Below are 27,783 nucleotides of genomic sequence, written 5' to 3' on the forward strand. Positions count from 1 at the left end.
CTTTCAGATTTTTCATCATTAGTGTATAGGAATGCAAGAGATTTCTGTGCATTAATTTTGTATCCTGCTGCTCTACCAAATTCACCGATTAGCTCTCGTAGTTTTCTGGTAGCATCTTTAGGATTCTCTATGTATAGTATCATGTGATCTGCAAACAGTGACAGTTTTGCTTCTTCTTTTCCGATCTGGATTCCTTTTATCTCTTTTTCTTCCCTGACTGCTGTGGCTAAAACTTCCAAACCTATGTTGAATAATAGTGGTGAAAATGGGCAACCCTGTCTTGTTCCTGATCTTAGAGGAAATGGTTTCGGTTTTTCACCACTGAGAACGATACTGGCTGTGGGTTTGTCATATATGGCCTTATTATGTTGAGGTAGGTTCCCTCTATGCCTACTTTCTGGAGAGTTTTTACCATAAGTGGGTGCTGAATTCTGTCACAAGTTTTTTCTACATGTATTGAGATTATCATATGGTTTTTATCCTTCAATTTGTTAATAGGGTGATTGATTTGTGTACACTGAAGAATCCTTGCATTCCTCGGATAAACCCCACTTGATCATGGTGTATGATCCTTCCACCTACTCTCTTTTAATGTGACTTTGTCACTCCTCCATCAAAAGATAGTCTGATTTCCCTTCCTTTGAATCTGAGCTAGACTCAGTAATTTGTTTGTAACCAACACAACGTGGTAGAAATGATGACACGACATCTAAAGCTATGTCAGAGTGAGCCATGTAGCTTCTGCCTAGCTTTCCTGAAGAGCCAGCCAGCACGTTGTGAGACGCCCAAGCCAAACGTAGTGGCACAGGTACTCCTGCTGACAGTGCCCGCCCAGCCCAGCCTCAGACACGACTCTGTCATCACAGCCTGGAGCCAGATGTGTGAGTAAAGAAGATCACAGCTGTTGGTGTCACCCCCAGCCATTTGTGTCTTCCCAGCTGAAGGCTCAGAAACCGTAGAGCAAAGACACATCACCCTCGTGGTGCCCCATCCAGAACTGCTGCACCATGGGCTCCACGAACATAGTACAATGGCTGTCTTATACCACCAAATTGGGGTGGTGTGTCACGCAGCAGCAGATGACTGGAACACTGATGTGAAACTACCCTTGCATTCCTGGGATAAGACCTGCTTGGTCACCATGTAGTACTTTTTTACACTGCTCTGTTCCGATTGGTAATATTTCACTTAGAACATTTTCTGTTTCTGTTCGTGAAGTAAGAAACTCGCCTACAATTTCTCTTTCCTTTTTTATTATTTATTTTTTGTTTTTTGACACCAAAGTTTACTCACAAATAAATAAATACATTTTAAGCAGAGCCTCCTGCCTGCCTCAAAGTGTCTACCCTATGGGTCCTTCCATCACAGGAGGGGGAGGGAGGGGAAGGCCGTCAGGGTGAACACAGGCTCTCACTTTCAGCAATGCTCATGCCAGTATCGCCAGTGCCCTCTTCCAGGAAAGGGAATCTGGAGAAGGACTGCTTCGAAGGCTCAGAGGCCAAAGAGGCATCAGTGCTCACAGACAGGGCGCCAGTTGTCCGTCATCACTTCAACTACTCGGGCTGGTGGCCAGTCCAGCACGAGGGGGGCATCTAGGTCTCCAGCAGGACCAGTGTGTCATCAGGAAAGAGCGGAGGTGAGGGGCCTGGCTCCATCGCCTGTCCTCCTGGGCACTTCTAGGGGTGTGGGGGCAGGCGGGCAAGGACCACAATTTCCGTTTTTAGATTATCCTTATATGGTTTTGATATCAAGGGTAAACTGACCTTTTAAAATTAGTTGGAGAGCTTTCTTTCTTTTCCTAGTCTATGAAAAAGTTTATACAAGATTTATTTGTTAATTAAATACTTGGTACAATTCATCTGTAAAACTGTCTAGGGCTGGTGCTGGGACAGGGGTGCTTAAGCCACTGATTCCATTTCTTTAATGATTATTAATCTGTTCAAAGTTTCTATCTTGAGTTACTTTTGATAATTCTCTTTTGGTTTCCCTTCTAAAATTTCCTATCATAAAATTTTTAAAGTAGTCCTGTTTTTTGTTGTTGTGGTTTAAAAATTCTATCTGGCTATCTGCACTGGCTCCTTTATCTAATATTGTTTACCTGTGCCTTCTCTCTTTTTTTCATTAACAGTCTTGCTTTGTCTATTTATTGTTATTTTCAAAGATCATCTCATTTTTTCCCTCATATTTCACTGATATCTGCTGTTACCTTTGTTATTTCCCTTTAAAAAATATCACTTTCTTTGGTGGTTGTTCGTTATCCACTTTCTTTAATAAAATACTCAGCCTCTCTATTTCTAATCTTTCTAGGTTGTTACTAGGATATATTAAGTATTCTAGTAAAATTACTTTAAATACATGTATTTAACACTTTAAATCCATTTACCAGTCTTAATCTTTACATAATCGTATTTCCATGAACAAGATAGGCCTTTAAACTCAGATTTAAGGAGATGAGAAAAATCAAAGCCTGACCCATTATGCAGAAAGTCCCAGAGATTCTGGCCTGAGATGACTGGTACTGAACTCCCTCTCTCTACAGGAACTGTGGATTAGGCTACAGTTCACTAATCATGAAAACAAGCAACCCTTGATTAACAGGAGTGGGAGTGAGAAGAAAGGAGGAAGAGTCCACAGGTAACCCAACAGCACAGTTAAAACAAACTGGGCGGGGGGTGGGGGGGGGGGCGCGGGGCGGGACGACGACTTCCCTGGTGGCACACTGGTTAAGAATCCGCCTGTCAATGCAGGGGACATGGGTTCAAGCCCTGGTCCAGGAAGAACCCACATGCCGCAGAGAAACTAAGTCCATGTGCCACAACTACTGAGCCCGCACGTCACTACTGAAGCCCACACGCCCTAGAGCCCGTGCTCCGTGAGAAGAGAAGCCACCGCCATGAGAAGCCCGTGCACCGCAACAGCAGCCCCCACTCGCCGCAACTAGAGAAAGCCCGCGCGCAGCAATGCAGACCCAAGGCAGCCAAAAAAAGCCAAACCAAACCAAAACAAAAAAACCAGGGTTAACAATTTACTCAGGGCAAGTTGGACGGCAACAGGCTGGTGCTGTGAGGTTGGGAGGAAGGGCTGCTCTAGCGGAGGCCACACAGCAGGTGTCCCTAAGGCATGACCCTCACTCACCTCACTCTCCTCAAGGATGCCAATCAGCTCTAATCAGCTACCAAAATATTGCCAGTGCTGGGGAGAGGGGAGGCCCCAGGTCCCTGTACCGTTCATCTGCTTCTGGATAAATCTGCCACTGAGCACATGTCAGACTTTCGGTTTTGTTTTTATTTTTGTTTTGTTTCAGGGAAGGGTTGCTCCAAGTAGCATAAAGCTTTCTCAGAACAAGAAGACTTGTAGGATAAAACACTGAAAAGGACAACAGTCGAGGGCCAAGAGCTTGTGGGAACCTGGCAGAAGCATAATAAACTAATTCAATCTCCCTGGAGGACAATTTGGCACTATGTGTTAAAGACCTTAAAAATATAAATAGTATTTGAAATAAACAGCCTTTACACTTAAGATACACTAGCAATGTATTTTAAGGAGATTAAATGGACCAGACCCCAAAATAAAGCATCAAGGAAAAAAACTGTTAACAGAGGGGAAAAATAAAGAAAAACAAAAAAGCTAGAAACTAGAAATAAACGTTCAAAATTAGAAATTGGTTAATAAAATTATGGTATCTTTAAAAAATACAACCATCAGGGAATTCCCTCGTGGTCCAGTGGTTAGGACTCTGCGCTTCCACTGCAGGGGGCACGAGTTTGATCCCTGGTTGGGGAACTAAGATCCGTGAGCCGCATGGTGTGGCCAAAAAAAATAATAATAATAAAATAAAACAAAAATACAACCGTCAAAATGATGATACAGATACACATCTAATGTAGAAGATCACAGTTAAGTTTAAAAAGGTTACAGAACAGAATGAGGCTACTCTACTTAAAATGTTTACTGATATGTTACGCCTAGAAATATGGACTAAAATGTTACCGAGCAGTCATCTTTTGATGATGAATTATCAGCGATTCTAATTTTCTCCTGTGTTTTCAGGGGGAAAAATTACTAAAAACACACTTACGAAGCATAAACTTACACGTATGAAGATTTTTACTGCAGCAGTAGGGTTCTGGCTGAGCCAACCAGGTAAGCATTTTTTAAAGAGAAGCAGGCAATGAATGATATAGCTTTCACCAAATCCTGAGGGTGCTATAGGGCATTTTTCAGGGAGAAAGGGGCAACAGGTCTGCAACTTACCCTCAAACAGTTCACGGGGAAAAAAAACACCTACATAGGTTTTAAAAGGGAGAGTTGAAAGCAATGTAATAAAATGTTAACATTTGGGGAATCTGGGTAAAGGATATGTGGGAATTTTTTATATTATCCTTGCAACTTTTCTTTTTAAGTTTGAAATCAATTCAAACTAACAGGTTTTAAAAGAACTGTGCACAGAATAACCGAAACTTTAAAAAACTGCAGTATCACATATATAAATATGTTTGTGTGTCTGTATGTGTGTGTGAGAGAGAGAAGAGGAAGAGCTGGGAATAATTAGAACAGTTAGAGACTTTTATTCCACTCAGTCCAAATAGATTCTTTAAAAATCTAAGAGGTATTGTTTACATTTGTAACATTAGGCCAGATTTTCAGCTCTAGCAAGAATGAGTTCACAGGAGTGTGTGGGAGGAGGAATGAAAAGAACCACAAATGCCTGACACAGCCCTCTATTATCTCCAGAGAGATTTAAACACAAAAACCAAAGCCTCAAAAACTGACTTCATCAAAATGGGGCAAGAGCAACACTGGTCAGAACTGTTAAGTCAATGGTTCATGATCCTGAGGGTTCAAGTGTGGACAGTGCTGTCTGCAGTCCGGGGGAGACCAGAGTGAGCTCGGCACAGGCTCGCACTGCAGCCAGCTCTGTCCAGTGACTTGTACATGCTCAGCGCAGAAGCTAGAAAAGACGAAGCTGGGCTGGCTGTGACAAAACTCATGACAGGCTCCCAGGACCTAACCCAGAAGGAAGCAGGGCCACTTTTTCCCCAAGAGAAAGAGACTGGGCAGATTCTGGGGCAGCGATCAAAGAGCATTTCTATTGCGGCGCCCCGCGCCAGCGCACCCGAGAGGCCGGACACAAAGGGATTACACGTCCCCATGCTTCATCACTACTGGTTGGCCAAGGAATCCTACTGTGAATAAAGCATCTCGATGATAATAAAATCTCCCTTTCCTCCTATAAAAAGCAAACGTGGCCCCAAAGGCAAGCACCCACACCACAGAGGCTCTGCCCGTGGCTCGAGCCTGCTGCCTGGCTGCAAGGCTCCCCGGGGTTGGTGCCCCTCAGTTTCCTCCCTGTGCAACATCGCTGGCATCCCCGCGGGGCGTGGGGGAACCATGAAATAATGTCTGTAAAGTGTTCTCGTTTGTAAGGATGAAAAGAGCTATAAATCCAAAGTCACAGGAGTCCTAAAGCTGCAACCACGTCTCTCTTCTGAAATGGAGAAACACAGGGCGTCAAAGGAGTGGCACTGTTGACTGCTGCTCTGGGAGGCTCCCCCCTCCACCTGGCAGAGACCCCGAAGAGGGAGGTCTACCATGATTTTCAGCTTAACAAAATCCCAAGACAAGTTGAACGACGGTTTCCTGGAACACCATGAGTAGAAGAAACAGACCTTGCTCACGTGAAAGCAGGCATAAAAGGAGAAGGCAGTCTTGGGAGGAAGAAACGCAAACATGGAGGGAAAAAGTTGTTTCCCCCCTTGTCTCTTTCTGCCACAAAAGCCTGGCACGGTGACACAAGGCTGCAGCAGCTTGCGCAATAAAATGCTTAACCTTGGCTAAAGTTAACCTTCTTAGCCATAAAAAAAGGTAGGCGGGGGTGGGGGGGGGGAGGGACAAAATTAAGCTTACGGGAAGTAACCCTAATCAAAGCTGAGCCGTAACCAAGGGCTCCAGAAACATTTCTACTGTATCGCATCCCACAGGCTGGCCAAGAGCCCAGAATTTTCATTACAACCTTTCAAAGAGGGAGAGAAGGAGGAAAAAATATTTCACAAAAGCATTATCAAGGCCCCAACCCAGGATACCAGGCTGTAGAACCAAAGTTTGTGAGAGGTCAGCCTTTCAGGGAGTCAAAAACCCAGCATGTGGAAACTGGCAGTCCTTTTATATAGTGGGAGGGGTTCTTAAACCAACTACTGTTTTGCACTGAAGTCTCAGAGCTTCACAGATCATTAAAGGTTTCTGAACCACAGAGAAAGGAGGGCAGAGTTAAGGAAATAAATCAAAAGTTCCTCTGGGATGTACGAATGCCTACTTGGAACAGGCCTTCAGCGCGAATACCCTCCACATTAAACAACACGGAGGACTTCAAAATAAAAGCAGAAAAGAGATCTGTTCTGTTATAAGCAATGCACTTTCTTTCTGGCTTAAAGCTTATGCGTGCTATAAGATGACTCCCGCTGCGAGTGCGGGGGGCTGGGCTGAGGGCAGGGGGGGCAGTGAAAGAAAACAAGAGTGAACAGAAAGTCGAACTGAGAAATGCTCGGTTTGGGGGCACCCCAAACAAGTTACACAGTCTGGTGATATTTTAGGGGTGGGATGTGAGGCAGAGGAATTTCTATCACATCTATTCCTGGCCATCCCTGTCTGAGAACTGAAATAATTTTCCCACAGCCAGAGGGAGTTCTCTAGTTTTCCCTGTGCAGCATACACAGCTGCAGGCCTGGGGAAAGAGACCGTGTCATCTTCAGCAACGAGCCGCAGAAATTTCTTAAAGAAGCATCACCAAACCAGCAGAGGGAGGACAGCATCTGAGAACAGGAAATGGTCAACCCGACACCTAAGGATCTGTGTTTATCCAAGACAGCGGTTGTGAGGCTGAGTGACAGACCTTGTGACCTTGCCCTCTTGTTATGCAGCACCGGTAAACAGAACGAAATGCTAGACTTCCTACTCAGACTGGATTAGTTTACTACAACAGGTGAGGCTGCCACCCTTTGGTCAGGGTGCACTCACCATGAACCACACTGCTGGGGTGCTCTCCCTACCAACCTGGAAGGAGGAGGAAGGGGTCTGGGGATGAGAAAGGCCCAGTGAAAGGCAGCAAGTCCAACCTGGAGAACGGACAGCATGCACCAGAGCAATGGTTCACCTTGAAATCCAGGGCCGGCAGTTTAATGCGTCAACAGCCCCTTTCCAGGCTTTTTTCCCTGGAGGGAGGGGAGGAGAACTCCAGCTTTACATGCAACCGCAGGCTGGAACAAAAGCAGCAGACAGATAAAGGCATTTGTCTGCTAAAGGACTGCTATCTGATCTCCAGCCGTAGTTTACCAAAACATGTAGGAATGGGCTTGAGGGGCAGGTTTGGTGCCAAGATGATCAGCGCCAACAGGTTCCTGGGGAGGGTCTGGGGCTGTGACTAAAGCTAATGGTCTTTCCCACAAGAGAGAAGCCTACTGCTTCATGCATGATTATGCTGTGGTTTGTTACTGGAAATCTCTGCTCAGTAAGATTTAAGTGCTTAAGTCCACTCTGGGTGTTCAAATGGCCTCACTGACGGTTAGTCTGAGTATGCACTGCTGTACCGGGTAACGTCCGTTACTAAATCCTAACGTTAACACCTTCTCATTGTGGGAAATGAGACCTGGGGTAAAGATGCTAACCTCAAGACGTGCTAAACTCGACAGAACAAACAAAGCCTGCAGTGTGACTTTGTTACTCTAGGAAGCATGCCAAGCAATGAGCTCCTGTGCCTGCCTGCGGGGTGAGAAGGAGGGGCCCAGGGAGGAGAGGGAGTGGCCCAGGGGAGGAGGGGGAGGGGACGGGTGAAGAGGGGGAGGGGCTGGGGGAGGAGGGGGGCAGCCCCTCTGCTCCAGAAGCTGACCCACCCAAGGTGTGGGGCGGACGTGTGCTTGCGCAGCCTGAAGCCAGAAGCCCAGGCAGGGAACGTGCCACCTACCCTGACTTATCTGAGAGCCCTCTGAGAGGGAGGGTCGCAGCAACAATTCTCTCTACCAGGACGACCTACAGAAGAAGTGATTCCAATGCCGGCTCAGTAAAAGGAGGGCATTTCAAACAATACAACTGTCCAAAACCACCAGGTCACACTTAATGGGTTCACTGTTACCAGGTTCTCAGAAGCAGCAGAGCACATTCTGTACGGATGCTGCAGAGGAACTCAGGTATTTTGAAAATTCCTCAATAGACAAGGATACTTCAAGAATTTTCTCTGGCAAGACATTTCAAACAAGTTTTAACATTTAAAAAACCTATTCTTCAAACAGCTTCCAGCCCTGATCATCAGCACATCTTCCAGGAGGCCCCATTCATGGCCCACACCGCACAGGTTAGCACTTGGGTTCACGCCAACCCACACTGCGGTAACGAAACAGTGGGAGCAACCCCCGAGGGAGCAGAGGCCCACCCAACCCTCATCTTCTCCAGATACTCAGTGAACTGGCAGCGCTGGCTGATCAACTGGTATGAAGAATAAACCACAAACTGTTTATATTCTTGCTATCTAGATATCAGAAGTCACTGATTTCCAAAAAAATTGTATAACAATGTTGAGTATTCATAGACAATTTAGCATTTGGGAAATTAGTGATTAGAGCAGAATATAGTACAAAAGAAAACAGTATGCTTTAGTCTGAGTCTAAGACAAATATACTGGACAAATGGGTGCGTATTCTTAATTTTAAACTTGCACATTTTAATATGACTACAAAATGACTATATAAGAAGCATTCTGTCCTTTCACTGTATTATTCTGCCTAAACATCTGGTAGACGGAATATGGTACAGAGGAACACATGGACTTTTCTCCTGAGTCACATGATAGGGAACTAAGATCCCACAAGCCACACTGTGCGCCACCCGCCCCCACCCCAAAAAAAGCTTTGCCTTGCTTTTTATCCCACTCTCTGCAGAATGTGTACAGAGTTTACCCAGTTCACTTGCTACTTGCTTTACTCTCTGCTGGCCATGTATACAGATTCACCGGGCCGATTTCCTTCTGAATTCAGTTACTCCACAAATCCAGATTTTCCCTCCAAAACTTAAACACCTCCCTTGACAACTTAAGCCGCAAAGCTGACTCATTCAATGTACCTCATTAACACATTTCCCAAGCAGAGCATTTGTGGGAAAATGAACCAGGTTCTGATCTCAGGAGGCATATGCCTAAATCAATAATCACCAAATCCCAGAGGCATTGGACCTATGCTGTTTCCAGCCCTCTAAAATAATCAAATACATGAAAGTCACCATTTCTTGCCAAACTCAAGAAAAATCCAACTCCTGCACATGGGAACAAAAAGACAACAGCTCAGCTGAAAACACATAACCAAACATTATAGGAAAAACTTTAGCTTAATATTGTTCAGAACATCCCCAGTGGTGTTTCACTCACACAGCAAAGACACAGAATAAAAATTCCAGCCTGTTTTCAAGATAATAAAATAGCATATGATGGTGACTCACTAACTGACTAAAAGGAAAAAAAATCCATAAGGAGTCACAGGAACCTTGCAAAGCTGGCAACACTGAACCTCCCCCACCCTCACTTGGCTCTCACCTCCAGCAGACACACACACACGCGCGCGCACACACATGCACACTCTAGTGACCATTTTGAGGCTGCAATTGGCTAATGGCTTGCTCTACTGCTTAAGACAATATTTTATTCTTGACTCACTCAATAAACCTGCTGAGAAAAATAAACAATGGGTTTCAATCTTATAAATAATTTAGAAAACGGAATTGCTGTGCAAACAGTAGAGCTGATTTACTGCCCATGATGAACAGAACCGGAAAGTCCAATGTGCACAGTGAACCCAGAGTCACAGTCTTACTATCTGGGGACACAAGTTAACAAGGATTCCTGTCCACTACATGGTGTAAGGCCTGGGATGGCCAGGCTTCAACTGGTCCTTTAAAACGTTGAGTTTTAATCTTTTAAGACATATATACACACACAATGTATTTCTATCCCATCATTCACACATGTGTGAACACACACACTTCATTTTGAACAAATATTAAGTCAGGGCCTATTATAGGGCACTAAAGGTGATATAAAGAGGTATTAAAATAAGGTTTCTGCCCAGAACCTCATATATGTATTCCATATACATACACAGATGCATGTCAATGTGCAGAACAGAAATGCATCAAAGAAAAAGGGAAGCAGAGTCTACAGTCCAAGACTAAAACAAAATATTAATTTTTAAAGGGCAGAACAAAACACAGTTCCACTGAGAGAAGTTGGGCTCTTTGTGTAATGGCCACCAGTCCACAGAGAAAGAGGCTCGCGTGGCTTTCACAGACGCACACCCGAAGCAGGACCCCTACACCTGAGCTCAGGATAGCCTCAGTGACTGCAACTCAGGCATCTTCCAGGGAAGAGCACAAAGCCACCGCCCCTTCACCAGGCTGTGAGCTGCAGGAGGGCAAGCCCCCTTTCACGCACCCCAGGCGCCCCGCAGAGCACAGGTCTTGGGTACCAAACGTTCCCCAGAACAGTTCTTCCCAAACACTCCCAATTTTGCCCACTGCGAGGATGGTTTGATCACCTCAAAGGCCAATTCCTGAGAATTATGATGCCACAATTTAGAGGATTCAGAAGAAGGATCTGAACAGAAGAATTATATCTCCAAAGTGAAAAAAATAACAAAGGCTGTTACCATTGAAAGTTAATTTAAAAATTAAACATCTCAAAAAGAAAATTGAGCTTAATGGAATTCTGGTGTCCCAAGACAGGCTTCTCTGGCTTGCCTTTCCTATTTCCATAATACAATGAATGGCTTTCAAATTACACACAACAGAAAACATTTTTCATGGGGCAGGGTGTCCTTCCCACCATGGGTGAGCAGCTGTGAATGAGACCGAGGTGAATGCTTTGCTTCATGTTTCAAAACAGTACGATTAATTTTTATTCTTAATTTTTCCTAACTATTACTCAAGGGCATAAGTTCAAGTAAGATTAAAATGAACCAATTATTCAAGAATTATGACTTCAGATACATTTTAAAACTTATTTTTCATGTCAGTTTTTAACAGACTAGATTTATTTTTTTAAAGCATCAGCAAACTGGACTTTCAAAGTTAGGATGGGTTCACGGATCTCATTAAGGTTAAAAAACAAAAATCTACTTACGATATAAAATACGAGCTCCAAGTAGATAAACACACTGACTATAATCACAACTTGCAAGTCTTCTTAAAGACCATTGCAAACCTTCCATTTGCTTTTACTAGCTAATAAAATGAGTGAGTCTGTTTAGGCTTAAAAGTCATAAATGTCTCCATCTTAAAAGTCACCAGGTAACAAAGATCCAGCCAAATCATAAGAAATATACGTTGGCAAATGCCAACAGCAAATAAATAACCCATCCTTACAAGCAGCACTGTGCTCAATAACACTGAAGTCCAAGGGGTTTTTCATTTGAGTACAGTTTCTACAAGTAATACAGCACATGTAATCAAAGCACACTCATGCCATTCCTACCAGTCCTAATACGTAGGATAAGACCAAGGACAGGCCTAAGATGTTTACACTGAGAACAGCAAATATCCAAGGCCCTTGGTTTAAAAAGTCATCTAACTCTCTGGAAGTTTCAATATAATTTGTTTAACCTGATGCCACATAAAATTGATTCCAAAGAAGTTTAAAATAATTACTCTTTAAAAATAGATAAATAAAAATTTTAAAGTCATCTAATTTTTAAAGTCCTCCCTTTTCCCCCAACATCAGCAGCAAAAAAGTTTCTTACATGCAAATTTCTTAACTGCTTCACTTACACAAGGGAATCAGCCACTCTCTCTCAGATTACCCTAGTCAAAACTGGACCACTGGGCTTCCCTGGTGGCACAGTGGTTGGGAGTCCGCCTGCCGATGCAGGGGACGCGGGTTCGTGCCCCGGTCCGGGAAGATCCCACATGCCGTGGAGCGGCTGGGCCCGTGAGCCATGGCCGCTGAGCCTGTGCGTCTGGAGCCTGTGCTCCGCAACGGGAGAGGCCACAACAGTGAGAGGCCCGCGTACCACAAAAAAAAACAAAAACAAAAACAAAAAACTGGACCACTGCCCAGTCAAATAACCATAGTTTAGACTCTCAGAATGAATAGACTCAAGGCTCTGCTCCATTTTAATGGGAAGAACTATAGGATCACAGCACTTGCTGCCGAAATGCAGGGCCTGTCTCTGTGAGTAATCACTTCTGCTTTGAGTGGAGAATCCCAACTGTACCTGCATCTACCCCAGGACAAATTATTAAGGGAAGAGGCACGGCACATGTCAGTCCTTGTACCCACTGCTTGCCAACCTCTCAAAATATTTACAGTTCTTCTTCATGTATAGGGGTTCCAGTGAAAGAAACACTTAAAAACACTGTAGTATTAAATATGCAAACTTCATATCAATAAGCGAAGTTCAGCCTTTAAATAAAATAGTTTCTATTAGAAACTTCAGTAGGGTCTAGGCTAGCCTAACTCACATATTTTGGCTGCATGTCAAAAGAAAAAGAGGAAAACAGTTTTTATATGAAGTGAGACATCGGGAATTCCCTGGCAGTCCAATGGTTAGGCTTCCACTGCCTTTGGCCCTGGTTCGATCCCTTGTCAGGGAACTAAGATCCCACAAGCTGCATGGTGTGGCCAAAAAAAATAAAAGGAAATATGACATGAGTTACAATTGTGTTTCTAGGACAAAATGGAAGACAGGAAGAGGGAAGCCATATTGGGAAATTCTATTATTGATCATGAAAATAATCCCAGATACTTTTCTATATGTTTGAAATACTCCGTAACCCTTCGAAAAGCAAAATCAAGCCCTATTTAATAGTGAAACAATTTACAGCTTTAACAGAATGAAAAACACATTATTTTAAGAATGAATGTGACACATAGGATTAAGAATCTGCAAGTCTTCATCGTTGTAAACAGCAGGGCTTCCTGAACTTTACTCTGCATTCCAATCACCTGGGGAGCTTATTAAAATGCAGATTCTGCTTCAATAGGAATGGACAGGAGGCTGAGAGGCTGCAATTTTAACAAGCTCCAGGTGATGATGATAATGCTGGTCTGAGGACCACACTGAGAGCGGTGAGAATACACAGCATTTGCAGTCCAGGTCTCTGGCTTAAAATCAAGTATGTTATGTGGCTATAACACATTTGTGTCCTCAATAGTATCAACCGATTCAGGAAGTTCACACTTTCTTATGTAACGTTAGATTAAGCATTAATGAGGCTAGAAAGTTTGTTTATCTAAGGTTATAACCTGAAGTTAAATAAAGCTTCATGCTGAACGCTAGTATTAAATACTAGAGTCATTTTTAACCTCTTAATATTAACAGAATCCCAATTACTCAGTCTCTTTTTTTTAAGTATCTTTTTAAAATTTATTTATTTTTATTTTTGACTGGCAAACATGGCAGGCCTGCAAATGGCTCATCTTCCCTGCTGCAATGCCAGCTCCCTGTGGGGCACAGGTGGCACCTTGCTTCTCTTTATAGACATCCCACCATTACAGTGCTCAGTGGCACACAAAATTTTCTAAAACTGAACCATATGGCATGTTTAACTAGCTCTGAAAATGGGAATATTTATTTTATTATTCATTGGGTCTTCGTTGTCGTGCACGGGCTTTCTCTGGTTGCGGCGAGCGGGGGCTACTCTTCGTTGCGCTGCACGGGCTTCTTGTTGTGGTGGCTTCTCCTGTTGCGAAGCAGGGGCTCTAGGCGCACAGGCTTTAGCAGTTGTGGCTCGTGGGCTCTAGAGTGCAGGCTCAGTAGTTGAGGCGCACGGGCTTAGTTGCTCCGCGGCGTGTGGGATCTTCCCGGCCCAGAGCTCGAGCCCGTGTCCCCTGCATTGGCAGGCAATCGGATTCTTAACCACTGCACCACCAGGGAAGTCCCTGATTACCTGGTCTTAAAGCCCTGTCTCAATAGTGGTTATTCTTTGATGGGGGAACATGCTCTCTGCAAAAGATATTTTGCCTGAAGAAACGAACAACTAACATTCAGTAGTTATGCATATACTTAATAGAATTCGTTCCCAAAAATATGGCTGAGAAAGGTGGTTGATTTTCATGTTATTTCTCAAAAATTTAAATCTCCAATATTTTCATCCTATCACCCAAGGTTAAAAAAGCTCAAAACATCAAAAACAGCTGCCCCTCGGTCCCATTCAAAAAAACAAAAACAAACAAAAAAATAGTGACACGTTTTCAATAGAGAAAGTCAAGATAAAAGACTTCCATTCCCACAAGTCACTGACGATTCCCCACTTTCTGTCCTACTACTAGACTATTAAGAACCTCCTCTCTGGTCTCCATCTCGTTGGTGCTGCTCAAGAATGCTCACCTCCCACGCTCTCACCTCTCTTCTCAAAAGACTTCAATGGGTCCCCAAACGCACTCTTTGGAGAGAGAGCAAGGTCCCCCCAAGTCTACCTCCAAGCCATAAACTTGGCCTAAATCCCACTGCATCAGCTCGTGCAGCCTTCTCTCCGACCGCACTCATGGACTTGCCGGGCACGTTTTGCAATTTCCTCTCTCCATGCCTTTGCTCGTGATATTTCCAACAGCTGGAAAGTCGCTTTCCTTCCACCCTCCCAACCATGGCCTATATCCTTCCTTCCTTCGAAGCTCAGTTCAAACACCACATCCTCCAATTAGCCTTCCAGAAACCCCCAGGCTCTGTGCTCACTCTGTGGGACCCGGACCTCTCCCAGGGCCCTAAGCACAAACTGGCAAACATGGCAGGCCTGCAAATGGCTCATCTTCCCTGCTGCAATGCCAGCTCCCTGCAGGGCACGGGTGGCACCTTGCTCTCTCTATAGACATCCCACCATTACAGCGCTCAGTGGTACACAAAATTTTCTAAAATTGAACCATATGGCATGTTTAACTAGCTCTGAAAATGGGAAGTGGGTGAAAATGGATTTCTGGCATAGTAAGTATTAAGGCACCAGTAACTGGGTTTACAAATAACACGAGCTTCATCTCTGTTGGGCTAGGTATTCAAAAATAAAACTAAGAGATGAGAAAGAGAGTCAAGAGTGTGTGCCTGTCCCCCTGCTCCATCCAGGGGCTAATAATCCTCTAGGGGCACCTCTTCTCCCTATCAAGTCGGGGTGGATCAAATTGTCTTCTCACCAAGGTTAGTTGCCGCTGAGACAGGTCACTAAGTGCATGCTCCCTGTCTACGATGCAATGCTGGCTGGATCTGTCCAAGCGCCAGCAGACAGAGCTTTACACAAAGGCCAGCCAGGATTCAAGGGACAACCACCCCAGTGTCAGACACGGAAAAGTCTTTGGTTCAAACAACAAAGAGATGTTCTCAGCATGAAAGAAGATACTATATGTCACTGTCACCTGAGTAATCATCTCATGTTTTTGAAGAAAACTACAATGTGTAAAAATCAAAGGAAAAATTATTTTTGGAACACCTATGATTTTGTGTTATTTGTAACATGGATTCCCCTCCTGGTAATTAAGATTCAACACTATTAGGTCTCCTGTTTTTTCAGGAATTACCTTAGCATCAAAGGTCATGTGATTCATCAAGCCAAAGATTACGCGGCAGTGCTTAAAGCAGAACCCAAGAAGCCTTGTTCCCCATCATTTTCTCAGAAGCTCAGCTACGGGGCACTCACTGTGATTTATACAAATGTACTAATACCCAAGATTCTGGTGTGGTTTAGGCCAAAGAGTGTCTTGAGAGAGAAGAAGCATACAGCCAAGGGGAACCTGAGATGCTTAGCAAAAATTCTTTACCGTATTTTACTACTAATTATACATCTTATAAGCATTTGCGGGAGGCAAGTAGTTCTAGAGGAAGGGAGAACGGGGAGAAAGACAATCAACTACAGGATATTTGCACGACTGTGATACTAAACTATCTGACTTGCAGTTATTCTCTTGGGTAACATGAGGTTAACATGTAATACCCACTCAACTAAACCTCTATAAACAGTTGGTTTTCCACAATCACAGCCACTATTCCCACTTCAGTGGGCAGCAGTGTTCAGAGAAAAGCCAGATTTAGCTCCTGAGTAATAAACACCAGAAACCAAAAGAGCTGGGAGAGCTCTCCGTATCCGTGCCTACCAGGAAGCTCTGAACGTACATCGGCACCCAGTGGCCTGGTAAGCGTGGAAGTCTCCTCAACAAAGCTTCAAGACAGAGGAGTTCCATCTTTTAGACTAGGCAGTGCCCTCCACCCACTCTGTTTTTCAATTAAATGGGTTTTCTGCAAGACAGATTAATGAAAAACAGGTAATTTCTTTTTATATAGGTTCAATATGTTTACAAGCAGAATATAATTCTGTACTTTTCATAGCATTTAGCTACTTTACATAGTATTCAGGGTAGATAAGAAGAACAATCATTTTCAAGTGTTTTTATGCACTCTTTATATAGACGGTATCTCATTTAAATTCTCAAAACAATTCTGGGGGGGGGAGGGAGACCCAAGCGGGAGGGGATATGTGTATACATGTAGCTGATTCACTCTGTTCTACAACAGAAACTAACACATTGTAAAGAATTATACTCCGATAAAAAAAATTAAATTTAATTTAAAAATTAAAAAAAATTTCTAAGGGGTAGAAGGATCACCCCATTGTACAGACCCAGACATTAAAGGACAGGAGGCTGAATAATCCGCTTAAGGCCCTATGGCAGGTAAGTGGCAGAGGAGAGAAGAACCATCACTTTGGTCTCAGGCACAGCGACAGCCAACGATGTACAAACATTTTATAAAGATTCTAACACCAATAAAATTCTCATGCAAACACACACCATTTTAGAGAAAATAATTTCCTAGACCCTGTCAGGATTTGACCTGAACTTGCCAATGAACAGCTCAAAGAAGACTTCCCAGTTAAAAGAGATCATCAAGTACTATAGTTACTGGTAAGGCCAAGAATAGAACACAGTCTGCTGACCCCACACCCATGCCCAATCAGGCGTGTTCTTCTGGATGCTGACACCCTTCTGAAGTTTCAAGTTGGTTGAGAACAGCAAAGAAATGAGTTAATAATTCCGGTAAATAGAAGACAATATGGAAAGTATCTAGGTTAGCGGGATTTGCTGTGTGTGTGTGTGTGTGTGTGTACACACACACACACACACACACACACACACACATATATATGTGTGTATTTTTATAAGGCATGACCGTATGAAGATTTCTACCTAGGAAGTTTTGAACCAAGAACACTGGTACCTACAAATTTTCTCATCTTCTGCAGCAAAAATGAAAAATAACCTTTGCCCTCCCCTCTGTATGACTTGTGAATGATTAGCCTGGCCATGTTGATAACTAAGGAAAATATGAGTGCCGCTCCCAGCTGACTAGAATGCTTAAGATTTATCCTACTACCAACCTCCTCCAATTCCGTGCAAAAGACAGCAGGACACTAGGAATAGTTAGCCAATGTTCAGCCCTAATAAATTCTCCAGTGCTGCAAACAACTCTCCCATCAGCTCCAATGACTGTGCCCTGAGGAAGAGGCTGGAAACAGGAAGACCGCTGGGTGCCAGAGGAGATGGGAGGATTGGAGCCACATGGCTGGGAAACAGGGAATGCAGAGAAGTGATGGGGAAGCGTCTCAGGAAAGAGGCGCCTGGAAAAGACCAGAGAACCTGCTCAAAAGGTTGCTGTACTGAGAACTTCTGTGTGGCAAAAAAAGAGGCTACTACTGAGTCAGACATCATCAGTAAGAATAATCGACAACCAAGAGCAAGAGGAAAAACAGATTAGAAGACCATTCCCTAGGTTAAACGTTATTCAGATCCCTTTTCACAGGGGAGATAAAAATGCAAAGCGTCTGGCATTTCCAAATGTTAGACACCAGATTTTAGATTCAGTGCTTAATCTTGCTATTAAGTTTACTTTTTAAAAGAGAAAGATAAAATAACTGTAGAGGGATATCTTGTATCAAATTCTTCATGTTTTGCAACTTTTAGCAGAGCACAGGGAGAGAGAAAATTGAGTTGAGAGGTTATAATCTGGCCCCTCACATCAGCTCAAATCTACTCAAAGATCTCTCTCATTTTCACTCCAACTGGGCCAAACCAAAATTCCTATACTTTACAGGGTAAAGCCTTTTTAGTTTTTACTTCAAATAACTGAAATCCTCAGAAAACGTAAAAAGTATTTCTTTCATTGCTCCACATTAAATACCTCTTACCACTCTGTTCTGGAAAGAGCAAAAAGTCACTTGATTATATAGAGTGATAATATATTTTAGTTTAATGTCCATAAACAAGCTTTTTTTTTTCAACTATCCTCAAAATGACCCATCTCAGCATATTTACATGTATAATAAATACTGAAAACTTAATCTAACTATGATTGATTAATGCAAACCACCAATTTATATGAGGCTATACTTGAAATCTCAGAACGCTTCTCCCCTATTATGAGGTCTGTTTATAAGGTGCTGTACAGAAAACGTGTCCAGAAACGGTTTAAAAAAAAAAAAAAAACCTGAATAAAAGAACCAAAATTGAATAAGAGGAAATCAATAAACAATACCCAATACCCAATTAGAAAACCAAAACCCAAGCCAACCCATCAGCTTTTGTCATGGGTATTCTTCATGGATATTCTCCTCCATCCACTCCCAAAACCTGGGGTGGGGGAAGCAGCACTCGATGTCTAAATATTCGCCTCCCATCCCCAAGTCCTGAAGTGCACTTCTGTAGTACTTGGGCCACAGGCACTGGTAAGTGGCTGGCCTACTCCACCCCTCCACCCCCACCCCCCCAACCCCCGTCTCCCCTATTCCTTGGCCTAGCCGCAGGGAGGACTTTCCCCACCCTCCTCCAATACCACCTGTAGGAAACCACAGGCACATTCAGGTAAGACTGAATGAATCTCCTGCTAGCATTCTCTTTACATAACTTCACTCCCAAGCCTCCTTAGCAAACCCACCTACCCCAAGTTTAACAAGAGCGTTCATCAGACCTGATTCTCAGCTTTGTGAAATATCAAAGGAATTTTTAAAAACCTCATTTCAAGCAACTTACAGGGATCCTTGTGTATCTGTCCAATAAAAAGTGCAAACTTTTAGGGCTGGAAAATTAGGTACAACTACTCTTCAAAACTTAGCAACATTAAAAAAAATAAAAGTCCCCAGAGAATTTAAAGTATATTGAGCTACAAACCTCTTAGCTCTATTGTTTGTTGATGACTTTTGTCAATAACCAAATCCAAACTAGCGATAAATGATATTTTCTATTTCACCCACTGTATTTAAAATTAGATGTTAACTCCCCAACACCCCAGACTCCCCGCCCCCCCCAACCTCTCTTGCCAAAGACTCTTCTGTTCTGAAATCCACTTTCTTGGGGATAAGCATAATCAGTCACTTTACCATCTAGAATCCTGAGCTAAAACTAAAGGTGAAGGAAGTAAAATTAATAGAATCCTAGAGGCCAGCACAACACAGGGTTAAAGGAAAGCATTTCACAAGATCAAGTGCGGAGAAGCAGCAGGAGCGAAGAGGAAAAAATCAAGTTACATAAAGTCCAATTGTACTCACTGTTTCCTTATTGGGAAGCAGCTCCTTTCGAATTCGGAAGAAGTTCTTGCCGTACTGCCTGAGCCCCTTAACGAATCGTTTCTGTGATAAAAAGAAACAACAAATGGGATGTAAAAGCCAAAAACAACACAGGATGTCAGCAAAGATCTCTGCAATCAGCAGAATAACAACCCCAAAGAAGTCCGAGCTAGGGAACGTCGACACGGCTGGGGGAATATTTCAGCAGCACAGCCGGGACCCGCGCCCAGACAGCCTCCGTCAGATCCCCAGTCCCGCACTCGGACAGGCTGAGGAGGACGTCCCGTGTCTGAGGCAAGCAGCCGTCTGTGCCTTCGCTGCCTCCGGTCTCTGCATCGGTCCACGGAGGTATAAACAACACATACGCTCCGTGCTTCCATCAATAAAACAGCACAACTGGTCCCCACCTGAGAACGAAGCTTCCCAAAGTGCCGAGGAGAAGAGGGGAACGGGAGCAAAGCTGGAGACTTTTCTCCAGAAGGGCACCCTGGAGGCTTCAAAGGCCTTTCGTTCGTCCGGGGAATTCACCAGGACGGCAGCAGCACCGCGGCAATCCACCGGGCCCGAACCCCGGCCGGCCTGCGTGCCCCGCCACGCCGGCCGCAAGAGCCGCCCCGGGGCACCAGGCACCCAAACACCAGCACCCCTCCTCCTTCCCGGCCCCTCCCCGTCCCCGTTCCCTCGGCAGCCCGGGGACTTTCACTTTGTCCCATTCCTCCTGGGCAGCCCCTCCCCGCCACAGCGGGGCCACTGCCGGATCCCCGGACCCCACCTCGGCCCGCGAAGTCGGGTCCCGCGCGGCCGACCGCCGGCAGCCACAGGTACGCGGCGCCGCCGCGGGCCGCACTCAGGGTCCGGGTGGCGGGAGGCCGCGCCTGTCACTCGGCTCGCGCTCGGGTTCGGGCTCGGGCTCCGGCTCCACAAAGCGCAGGGCGGAGGCGGCCGGGCGGCTCGGCGTGTGACCGCGGCGGGGCCGCGCGGCGCGGGGCGCGGGGCTGGGGCGGCCGCCGCCGCCGCCGCCGCCGCCGCCGGGGGAGGAGGCCGGAGCGGCGCGCAGAGCCCAGCGCGGCCGCGGGAGGCTGCAAAAGGCGGCCTGGATCGCCGCGCCGCCCGCCGGCCCGGCTGCGGCCTCCGCCCCGAGGCCCCGCGCGGGACCCCGGCCCGGTACCTCGGTTTCCTCCTTCCGAACAGCGGGAGTCGACCCGGGCGGCGGAGCACGGAAACTTCCTCCCCGCCGCGGCGGGCGCGAGCGGAGGGCGCCCGCGGGGCTGGCTCCGGGCTGGGGCCCTCCCCGGGCTGCTCCGTCTCCGGACCTCCCCCCGGGCGGGCAGAGTCAGCAGCGCACGCCCGCCGCACCCGGGCTGCGAAGCGGGGGGGGCTGGCCCCGACGACCCCCGAGGTCCCTCCGGCCCGGGATTGTGGGCGGCCGCTCCCGCCCGGCCCAGGCCTCAGCCGGCACCTCGCAGGGCGCCGTTTCACAACTAAATCACCGCGGAAGCTTCCCAGCCAATAAATCACCTGCCCACCGGGAGGGGAGTCCCTCCCACTCCCCGCGGTTGAGACCAGCCGGGCGAATTCAGTGAAGAGCCAGACTTGGCCGGGAAGACCGATCTGCAACCTCCTACTCCATTCCTGGAGGCTCTGCATTTTCAGATTTCACCCCTTTCTAAGATATGACTCATCACTGTCAGTTTTCAACATAATTCGTATAGTTCAAAAGGAAAAATCTGGCAAGGCACAAGAAAGAAGCAAGCTCTGCTCTAGTCTGAAGCAGAGTGACCCTCGTTACCTGAAAAAAGTATCATTTACATGCTCAGCACGCATCCCGGGCTGCGTGCAGAGCACCTCCACATCTTCACATCTCCACCGGGATGTGGAGAGGAACGAGACTGCCCTGCCCTCAAGGAGCAGGCCTGGCAAACAGGGTAAACAGATCAATCTCTGGGCCCCAACGAAAAGCAGCAGAGGAACAAAGGGCGGGAGGTGGGGTCAGGAGGAGGAAGCAACTTACTCTGCTGCCGTCGTAGGGGCGAGACAAGGGGGAGCATGAGCCTGTCAGGTGGGCTCAGCAGGGCTCCAGGCAGAGGGGTCAGCCAGGAAGGGCACACAGATCACCCTGGGAACTGCGAGGAGGGCAGGGTGTACGGAGTGGAGTCCCAGCAGGTAAGACTGAAGAGGTGGGGAGAGGGTCAGGTTGCAAAGAACCTTCCAGGCCAGGCTGAAGAGTTCTGCTCCTAGCTGTAGGCCAGCGGAGAAGTGTAAGCAAGAGCGTTCCATGAAAAGACGGCACAGAGACTGCTCTGGTGGCAGTGTGGCCCTCGGCGTGCATTAGGGACAGACTGGCCGCAATGCAGTTAAAAAGGCTAGAGAGGGGGCCCAGGTGTGAGATGAGGATGACCGGAGCCCAACCTCAGCCTTCAGAATTAATGCTTCTTAATCTACTCGTTAAGAAGTTAAGTATTTAGTGAGCACCTAACACTGGGAGGAATTTTAAAAATAACAACAACAAAAAAGGTAGCCATGGACCTTTATTAAAACGGATTCATTTTTTGCAGGTAAGATAAATGTGAGGTGATTACAGAACAATCTGAGACTTAGGTCGGCCAAGCATGAAGTAGTGAAGGGCAGCTCACCAGTGCTGCAAGGGAGCCGAGAAGAGGGATGGACTGTTGTTCAGAATGCCTTCACGGAAGCAGATCGAGAAGAGCAGACAGCATCTGCAGGTGTGGAGGAGTGGGAAGGCCCTCCAGGAAAGACAGAGGCAGAGAATAGGAAGTGGCAATCAGACAGGGAGAGTCTATACAAAGCTGAGGTGGGCTCTGGCGTGAGTCAGATGGTGGAATGGCAGGGCCATGCATGTGTGAGGACACGCAACAGGTTCACTGGGAGAGGCCGGCCCAGTGAAGGAGCACCTGAGAAAGGCTGAACCTGGAAGAGCAGCGTAATGTGGGAGAGTTCTGCAAACGTGAGTTCAGACCCTGATTCCTCCACTTGTTATAATCCTCTGAACAGCATCCATTCAACAGTTATGAAGTACCCACTATATGTCAGGAGCCTCAAAGTCCTCACAACCTAAAAGGAAGTACTGCTATTATCTCCATTTTACCGACAAGGAAGCTGAGGCACCACGGGTTAAGTAACCAGACCAAGGTCACCCAACTCCTCAGCGGTCAAGGCAGAATTCAAACCCGGGCTCCAAAATCCATGCCCTGCAGCACTACTGCCACAGTCTCGGTGAAGTGGGCCGAGAGTCTACGGAGGTCAGCAATTTCAGTCATGGTCCCATGATCTGCGACTCTGCCCTTTCCATCTGCCCCTCCAAATCAAATCAACTCTTCAGTATTCTTCCTAAGAAAGGTCTTTCAGTGCCTTCCTTTCCCGCTCATTCCAGCAGTAGTCGCAGGCCAAACCCTCACCCTTCCTTCCTACTAGCCAGCTTCCTAACCCATCTCCCTCATCCAGCCATTTACAAGCCTCTGCTGAGGAACTTTTCAAAACCACTGATTTCATCATGAGTCCTACATCATCTTGCCCCCAGGCCCTACCTAAGAATAGCTCTTTGACCTCTTCAGGTGGTGTTTAACCCTTAGCCCTGCATTCAAGGCGCACCAGGATCCTGTCCTGGCCTACCTTTCCAAACAGATGTCCAGTAATGCCAACTGGTCCATGCTACCACCTCTGTCTGAACTTCCGACTCTGGGGTACCTTTAATACCTCTCTCCACAGCCTACCTCCAGTTCACCTCAAACTCAAGCTCAAATCCCTCCCACCCCAAAATGAGACCTCCCTGACCGTCCCCATCCCCATTCACTTCGCATTTATTTATTTGTAAAAGGCCTTATGTACTCATAGTGTCTATGAGCTCTGAAAAGACAGGAATTGTATCTTATACCACCTTGCCTCCCTATAGCATTAGGCAGCTGGAGCTCCCAAGTCTGTGATACACAGATGAAACAAACCATGAGATGACAAGAGCCTGGGCTAGGGTGGTCACAGTGGAAATAGACTGTTAAATGCCAAAGGGTCCATTTTGAACTTTGATAACAAAGTTGATCTTACCGGCTCCATGACACCAAACTCTGCTGATTTTTCTCATATCACCTGGTGGCTTAATTCTCTCCTCCACCTCTGAGTCTCCCCAAGGCTTTGTTCTAGGTTTTCTGCTCCCCACAAACTCCCTCCCAATATGATTTCCACTGCTCCCATGGCTCTAAATACCATCCAAGATTCTCACTACTATTTCTAAGGCTAAATCTATGGTCCAAGCCCATTTGGGAACACTTGTCTCACAGACATTTCAAACTAACTACTTCCAGAAATATGGATTTGACATCTGATGGTGAACACAAACCACTGCTGTCAGTGTATATCAATGACTATGCTATCAAGTGCAAAGCACCACTGGCCCCACTTTTTTAAAAAAAGGAAGTAAAAGCTTCATGTGGCCTGTACTGTTACTTCTCTATGGAAAGCCACAAGGCCTCAAACTGGCAAAACATCTGCTTCTCAGAGACCAGCCTTTACCTTGTGGTTTACCAGAAATGTAGAGTAGCCTTTAAAATCGAAACAAAGCCAACCCACTCAGAGTGGTCAATGATTAGAATAGGTCAGTATGTTAAATAGGTTACTGAGGCTGTAGTCTCCGTTCCCTCAATTCATTCATCTCTCTGCAAATGAAGACCCTGACTTTTTTTAAGACTTTAATTTCATAATTAACACTATCGACTCACAGACAGACAGGTACTGGAAGCTTCTAAACGAAAGTTCACAGACGCGGTCTGTTTCTTAATAGCATTCTAGCAGTTGAGCTGAAATTCAGCATTTCCAGTGCTGAGATTCAAGGCCTCATGAATTATGTCTCTGTCCCTTAGCTGTTCTGTCCCTGATGGTGTATAGACGTTAGACTGCTAAGATGCCAAGGGTGCAGGAGAAAGAAGGCTGCTCCTTCCCGAGGCGGGAGCTGTGGCTGGGCCGCTGCTCCGAGTGCCGGGCAGCCCTGCTTCTTACGCTCCGCAGGCTTGCAGTCTGGCCACTCTCAGAGCCGTGAGCTGAGGTTCCCCGGGTGTTGGCACTGTTTTCTCTGGTGCTCTTTGTTTTCAATCAACCTGTGTGTTTTTTGGGAGCAGAAGACAAGTCCTCTTCTATTTCTCAATCGTCATAGCCAGATGAGACCCAAATATACATACAGATTTATTAATGGCAAGGAGACTGTTCTTTGCTTTGTTTTACAACTTAGTTTGTGATTGCGCTCCAATTTTGATTTTATCTACTGAAATATATTTTGACATACAACACTGTGTTACAAGGTACACAACATGTTAATCTGATATGTTTATACACTGTAAAATGATTGCCATTGTAGTGATAATCATGTTACATAATTACTCCCCAGGTTTTAGACACATTGCTATAGTTTTTTCTATTATTGAGCTGAAACTTCATGTCACCATCAGAAGTTATCTACCTATAAGTTCCTGGTAGAGAACATTTAATTCTTGGCTTTAAAAAAAGTGAGTTACCTGAACACAGTACTTGCTGTTAAATTTGGGTCTGAGTAGAATCTGGAGAGCTCTATTTCTCATTTTTGGTAGAATGGAAAGAATGTGAGATTCAAACTCAGAAGTCCTAGGATCTGGTCTGCTTCTCTGTTCCACAGAGTAATTCTGACACGGCTGTTTAGACACAGCCACTTTTGAAATGGGAGATACGTAATAGGGATAAACATAATTGGGTGAAAATGCGATAACATTCTCTCTTATGATAAAGTAACAAGCTCAAAAGTTCCGCTCATTATTGCTGAGCCTGCCCCAGCTCAGAGCCTCCCAAGCCCTGTGCCCATGGGCGATGACGGCCTCACCGGCTGCCCAGACACTGACTGTCTCCCACCGGGTGGGGGGAAGGGGTGGACCAGGGTTGGCCTGGGGCAAGCAGCTTCACTGTCCTGTGTCGGGATGAGAGAAAGGCAGGGAGGCACCACCTATTCAACAATAAAAGCAGCCAGCACTGAGCAGTACTCCCATGGCGGGCACTCTCCTAGGGGCTCTACACCAACTGACTCACTGAAGCACCGCAATAACCTTACAAGGCAGGGGCTACTAATATCTCCATTTTACAGATGGGAAAACTAACCACGTGTCACCAAATCCTTGAACCAGGGTGGGAGGGTCAAGACTGACAAATGTAAACAGTCAGGGAACTTCAGGGATGGGGTGAAGGCTAAAAATGGAGTTGAGGAGAGTGTGTGGATCAGGGCTACGATGGGCACCTGCTGCCTGCGTTTGCATTTCAAATTTTTAAGTGTTTCTCAAAGGTCTACGAATGGACAAATAAAGGCCATATTCTCGAAACTTAATTTATTCTTGTCTCGGTTTGTTCATCTTTTAAACTGGCCATAAAATACCTGCCCTACCTATCTCAAAAAAGATTACTCTTAATATCAAATTGGATTGCACCCAGAGGAGTACTGGGTAGATGAGGCCAAAGACTAAGGTGCACTCATCTCCCTCGTGTGCACGTGAAACTCCCAACGCTGCTCATCTCAAGTGCTGGATATGACCTGTGTCTACAGAAGAGGAGAGGAGCCAGGGGAGAGGGGCAATGCTGCAAAAATGGCTAAAAGATAACTCTGCATTAACCCCTGGCTGAGAGCTTTCAAAATTAACTCCCTCTGGTGAATTTTAACTAGTGTATCACAGTCAGAAACTCACCAGGACTTCTGAAAAGCGACTCTTACTCAGTCCTCTTACATAACTGTTTGGAAAACACTGCAGGTATTAAAGTGAGTCCCACTGTGAAAATGGCTCCTGCTCTACCCTGTTTTCCGCACAAAATTTTATGTTAATGACTTGCTGCTTCTCAGGGGACTGAAGAACAGGCAGATCTGCAAGTAAGCAAACCACAGTTGCCCCCAGTGGAGAGACAAAAGTGTAAGCCCACAAGCCAGGCAGAGAGTAAGAGGAATTGTCCACTGGTCTTCTGAAGGTGTAGAGAAGCAGCAGCAGCAGAAAACTGAAGACGCTTCCTAAATGTGGGCCTATGTTAATGAGGGGTAGGGAGAAAAAAGAGAACACCGATGCCAAGCGGAAGAAATAAACGCCTTTCCAGACATCTGTATTCCAGGACTCCTACCTGTTCACTCAACAGTGGCTCTCACTGAGCAACCACCAGATGAGAACCTATTGCATTTCATCCATATAACCCTGTTTGTTACAGATTCCCATCACCCCATATCGAAAACACGCTTCCGGCTAGAGATACACTATTGATACTGCTTTGAAAAGTATCATTTGGGTTTTGATTTAAAATATTTAACACATCAACGAAAGGACGACCCAAGTAAAGCATGACGTTTTCAATAAACAGCAGCGGAAGCAGTGCGTCTGAGAGGAGACAGGCCAGCAAGCCGTGGTGGGCATCTCCGAGCTTCCTGGGATGTTGCTCCTAATTTCTTGTTGACTCTACTTTGTAAGTACACGTTGAATTTACTAGCAGTATTCCAGAATAACTAGTTAATAGTTAAGTTCCATTCAACTAGTTATAGTTTAAAAATAGCAAATAGGATCACAATTTAAAATAATAACCACAGGGCTTCCCTGGTGGCGCAGTGGTTGAGGGTCTGCCTGCCAATGCAGGGGACATGGGTTCGAGCCCTGGTCTGGGAGGGTCCCACATGTCGCGGAGCAACTAGGCCCGTGAGCCACAACTACTGAGCCTGCACGTCTGGAGCCTGTGCTCCACAACAGGAGAGGCTGCGGCAGTGAGAGGCCCGTGTACCGCGATGAGGAGTGGCCCCCGCTCGCCACGACTAGAGAAAGCCCTCGCACAGAAACGAAGACCCAACGCAGCCAAAAATAAATAAATTTTTAAAATAAAATAAAATAATAACCACATTTTTACTGATGGTTCTCAAGTCTCTGAGACCTGACATTTTCCCTAGCTCAGACTTGTCCTATGCTTTCTATCCAGAGTAACATCTTCCACTGTCTCAGGAGGTCACAGTCGCAACATGGATACTGGTGGGTCCCAGACCACATCCTCCTCAAGGCTCCTCAATACACTCTCCAACGTAGGTGTCACTGGGTCCGTGCTACAGGTGGAGAATCTGGAAGTTTAGGTAAATTAAATATCCTTCCCCAATCCATAGCTAATCAGGAAGGGTGGAGAAGTAGAGAGATGAGATTTCAAAATAGGATTAATTGCTTGGAATCCAGGTGC

The 27,783-nt window shown here is 45.8% G+C and overlaps 1 protein-coding gene across 2 annotated transcripts in view; it reads right to left on the reverse strand.

Moving 5' to 3' along the window:
• The window catches only part of RERE (arginine-glutamic acid dipeptide repeats), a 427,549-nt gene that overhangs the window by 40,248 nt on the left and 359,518 nt on the right, over positions 1-27,783 (reverse strand). For both annotated transcript variants that reach the window (XM_079924820.1, XM_079924821.1), the window contains one exon: positions 19,552-19,632. In XM_079924820.1, the coding sequence (XP_079780946.1) occupies positions 19,552-19,632 (81 nt within the window). The remainder of the gene's footprint in view (positions 1-19,551; positions 19,633-27,783) is intronic.

This window comes from Stenella coeruleoalba, assembly GCF_951394435.1.
Source record: "Stenella coeruleoalba genome assembly, chromosome: 1".
In the NCBI taxonomy this organism is placed as follows: Eukaryota; Metazoa; Chordata; class Mammalia; order Artiodactyla; family Delphinidae; genus Stenella; species Stenella coeruleoalba.